This window comes from Pimephales promelas, chromosome 15, assembly GCF_988280905.1.
Source record: "Pimephales promelas chromosome 15, fPimPro1.hap1.1, whole genome shotgun sequence".
In the NCBI taxonomy this organism is placed as follows: domain Eukaryota; kingdom Metazoa; phylum Chordata; class Actinopteri; order Cypriniformes; family Leuciscidae; genus Pimephales; species Pimephales promelas.
In genome coordinates, this window is record NC_142783.1 from 21,040,925 (window position 1) to 21,044,349 (window position 3,425).

A 3,425-nucleotide genomic window follows, 5' to 3' on the forward strand; every position below is an offset into this window, starting at 1 on the left:
ATATTTATTTGATTACCACTTTTCACTGACAAAAAATAGGCTTACTGCAACACTAATTGTGGCGATCTCTCGTACGAATTTGTATGATTTGTCTAAACCCATGGTTTAGAGGTGGGGTCAGGGAGGTCATTCGTACGAAATCATACGAATTTGGTAACTCGTAAAGTAGGCCTATGTACGAATTAGCAAAAATCGTCAGTATGGAATACCATTCTCACGTATTCGTACAAGTACGTATTCGAAATTAGCCACCTAATAAAATTTGTACGTGCATCGGGTTGCAAATTACATCAGACACAAAATGTCGATAGACTAGGCTATATTCTGTTACTGTAATATAGCTAGTATCAATTAATTTATCACGATTATAAACTGCAACCGTGTTAAAAGTTATGGCCTATTATCTTCCAAATTCGTAGGCTATTTGTTGTTGCGATGGGACAAAATAGCCTGACACCAGCTTAGATCACTTGCATAAAAACGACATGACAAACTTTTCTCTTTTTTTTTGGGGGGGGGGGGGGGGGGGGGGGGCATTGTGTGCGAAAATGACGAACCACCATGATCTCCTCTAAAAATAGAGAAATTATCCGCGCGTCACTGAACGTTAATCAGATGCGCATCAATCTTTGCGCGCGCAGCTGTGATCTCATCTCGTGCCATCATCTGTTTCTTTGAAAAGTTCATGGATAAAAGGAGCACGGCATGGTGCTGGGCGATACCAACAGAACTAGTGTCGCGCAAAGCCACGGACAAACTATGAAGCCCTTCATGGCAGAGGAGCGCGCGCGAGAGACAGGTGCATGTGTTGAAACATCTAACGGTATTATGATCTCCGAGATCCTCGTCCCTCGACTCTTCAAAATTGCAGACGAGTCTGGAGAAATGGCAGTGTCTACGGGTTCCGCTTCCTTGAATATGAAGCCCTCCAGCTCGTCGATCCTACTGGAGATGATGGACGTGGCAAACGGCACGAGCTGCGCGGAGCAGATCCTCAGCTACGGAGAGGTCGAGAAGGTGCTGATCGGTGGGGTGCTGACTATGCTCACACTCATAACCATCTGCGGGAACCTGCTCGTGGTCATCTCCGTGTGTTTTGTGAAAAAACTACGGCAGCCCTCCAACTATCTGATCGTGTCCCTCGCGCTCGCGGACCTCTCCGTTGCCCTCGCGGTGATGCCGTTCGTCAGCATCACGGACCTGATCGGTGGCCGATGGATTTTTGGCAAGTTCTTCTGTAACGTGTTCATAGCCATGGATGTGATGTGCTGCACCGCGTCCATCATGACCCTTTGCGTGATCAGCATCGACCGGTGAGTTTTCTCACATGATAAATGATTTGGCAACACTTTACAATGACGGTCAGTTTGTTATCATTAGTGAATCCATTAGGTATAATTAACTAACAATCAACCATTATTTTTTTTCTTGAAATAAATTTTGTTAAACAAAATAAATATCTTTTTTATTTTTTAATAAATATTTTTTAAATATATATTTTTTATTATTATTTTAAGTTACATGCAATATTTTACAATGATGTAAAAAAAAAAAAAAAGTGTGTCCATCTGTATTTTCCCTCTATCACAGGTACCTGGGCATCACCAGACCCCTAACATACCCAGTGAGGCAGAACGGATGGTGCATGGCCAAAATGGTGCTTTCAGTGTGGCTGCTCTCTGCGTCAATCACCTTGCCACCGCTCTTTGGCTGGGCGCAGAACGTGAACGATGACCGCGTGTGTCTGATCAGCCAGGACTTTGGTTACACTATTTACTCTACAGCTGTTGCGTTTTACATCCCCATGACTGTCATGCTAGTCATGTATAACCGCATCTACCGCGCCGCCAAGCTCAGCGCTGCCAAACACACCATCACTGGCTTTCCTCGTGCAGGACAGGAGGAGGAAGAGGAGGACGAGGTGGAAGTGGAAGGGGGCGATGGGATGGACGGTCCCATGGGTGTGGATTGCGTAACCGTTGCGATCAAGCTTCAGAGAGAAGTGGAAGAGTGTGCGTGTCTGCCTCGAATCCTGCGTGGAGTGGGCAGGAGGAGCTCGGACCGCAGGAGCATTTCCATATTCAAGCGAGAACAGAAGGCGGCAGCCACGCTCGGGGTAGTGGTAGGAGCGTTCACCGTCTGCTGGCTCCCGTTCTTTCTCCTGTCTACGGCCCGGCCCTTCATCTGTGGCACAGAGTGTAGCTGTGTCCCGCTGTGGGTGGAGAGAACTCTGTTGTGGCTGGGCTACGCCAACTCACTCATCAACCCCTTTATCTATGCTTTCTTCAACCGCGACCTGCGTACCACCTACCGAAGTCTGCTCAGCTGCCGTTACCGTAATATTAACCGCAGACTGTCAGCCGCCGGGATGCATGAGGCCCTACGACTGGTGGAAAGACCAGAGGGGGTTGTCTCTGGGTGACCCGAACAGTGCACATAACGTACAAAGAGTTCAGAGGTTAACATTTGGAACTCACAAGCCTAAATGGTCATGATGGCATTTAGGATGTGTCATGTCTGGAAGGTGTCACGGTGTACTGACAGTGCGTACAAAACAGTGGCCACTTCGGACAGAGGTGCATTATGGTCAATGCAGTTGCATTTTCTCATCTTCACTGACACATGCACTATCACTGGCTTTTCTTTGGAACTTAAGAGAAAATACATATATTTGTTTCAAACCACAAAACAAGAAATGGACCAACCCATTTCACAGAATGTTAATATATTTTAAATATATTTAAAAATATACATCTTGTATATGAAATGAAATGTATATGAAATCAATGATTTTTTTTTTCATTCATATGGTCACATGTGTAATATTGCATCAGTATCCTGATAACTTAATATTGTGAAATATTGAGGGAATTGAGATATACAGATTAAACAGAACTTTAGGGAGAAATCTATTTAGAATGATCCAGTCTTAAAAATAGAAAACCGCCCAGCTCTGTTTCTGCTTTAAAAATGTTAATCGAGCTCAATGAGCTGTGAGAAACTGGTTTGTCAACTGTCAGCACCTGTTAGCTCACTAAGTGTGATTCATCTGTGTCTGATTCTTGCGACTTTTGGACTTTATGCTAAACACAACTTGTCATTTCTACTTTCAGTCTGCACATGCTCACTCCGTATAAAATCACTGATTTTATGCATTGATGGAAAGTGCGTTTAAATCACAGGTCTAATAGCTAAGCTTCTTCCTGCAGCTGTGGTTAAGCCAGAAGCAACAGGAGGTAATCTGATCACCAATCAGTAATTAAGGGGGTTTTGATGAGATTGACTCGGCTCTTTTTCTTTTGTTGGCAGCTATTTATAGTTCGGTTCTTATGCAATTAGCTTTTATTTAGTACTTGTCACTTGTCAAGAATTCATCTCGTTGTGATCAGAGTCACTCTTTTGAATGCCTCAGAATTACCTGTGCA

The 3,425-nt window shown here is 44.2% G+C and overlaps 1 protein-coding gene across 1 annotated transcript; it reads left to right on the forward strand.

The window, feature by feature from the left end:
- The first annotated feature begins 596 nt into the window (after positions 1–596).
- On the forward strand, positions 597–2,507 carry htr7a (5-hydroxytryptamine (serotonin) receptor 7a). The gene is made up of 2 exons (XM_039657049.2): positions 597–1,313; positions 1,591–2,507. Exons 1-2 carry the CDS (start codon positions 706–708, stop codon positions 2,420–2,422), a joined length of 1,440 nt encoding a protein of 479 aa, XP_039512983.1. The 5' UTR covers positions 597–705; the 3' UTR covers positions 2,423–2,507.
- Positions 2,508–3,425: the final 918 nt, after the last annotated feature.

Coding starts and splice junctions, on each gene's coding strand:
- htr7a (XM_039657049.2), top strand. CDS start 706: ATGGTGCTGGGCGATACCAACAGAACTAGTGTCGCGCAAAGCCACGGA. Junction 1,314..1,590: donor TGCGTGATCAGCATCGACCG/GTGAGTTTTCTC, acceptor CCTCTATCACAG/GTACCTGGGCATCACCAGAC.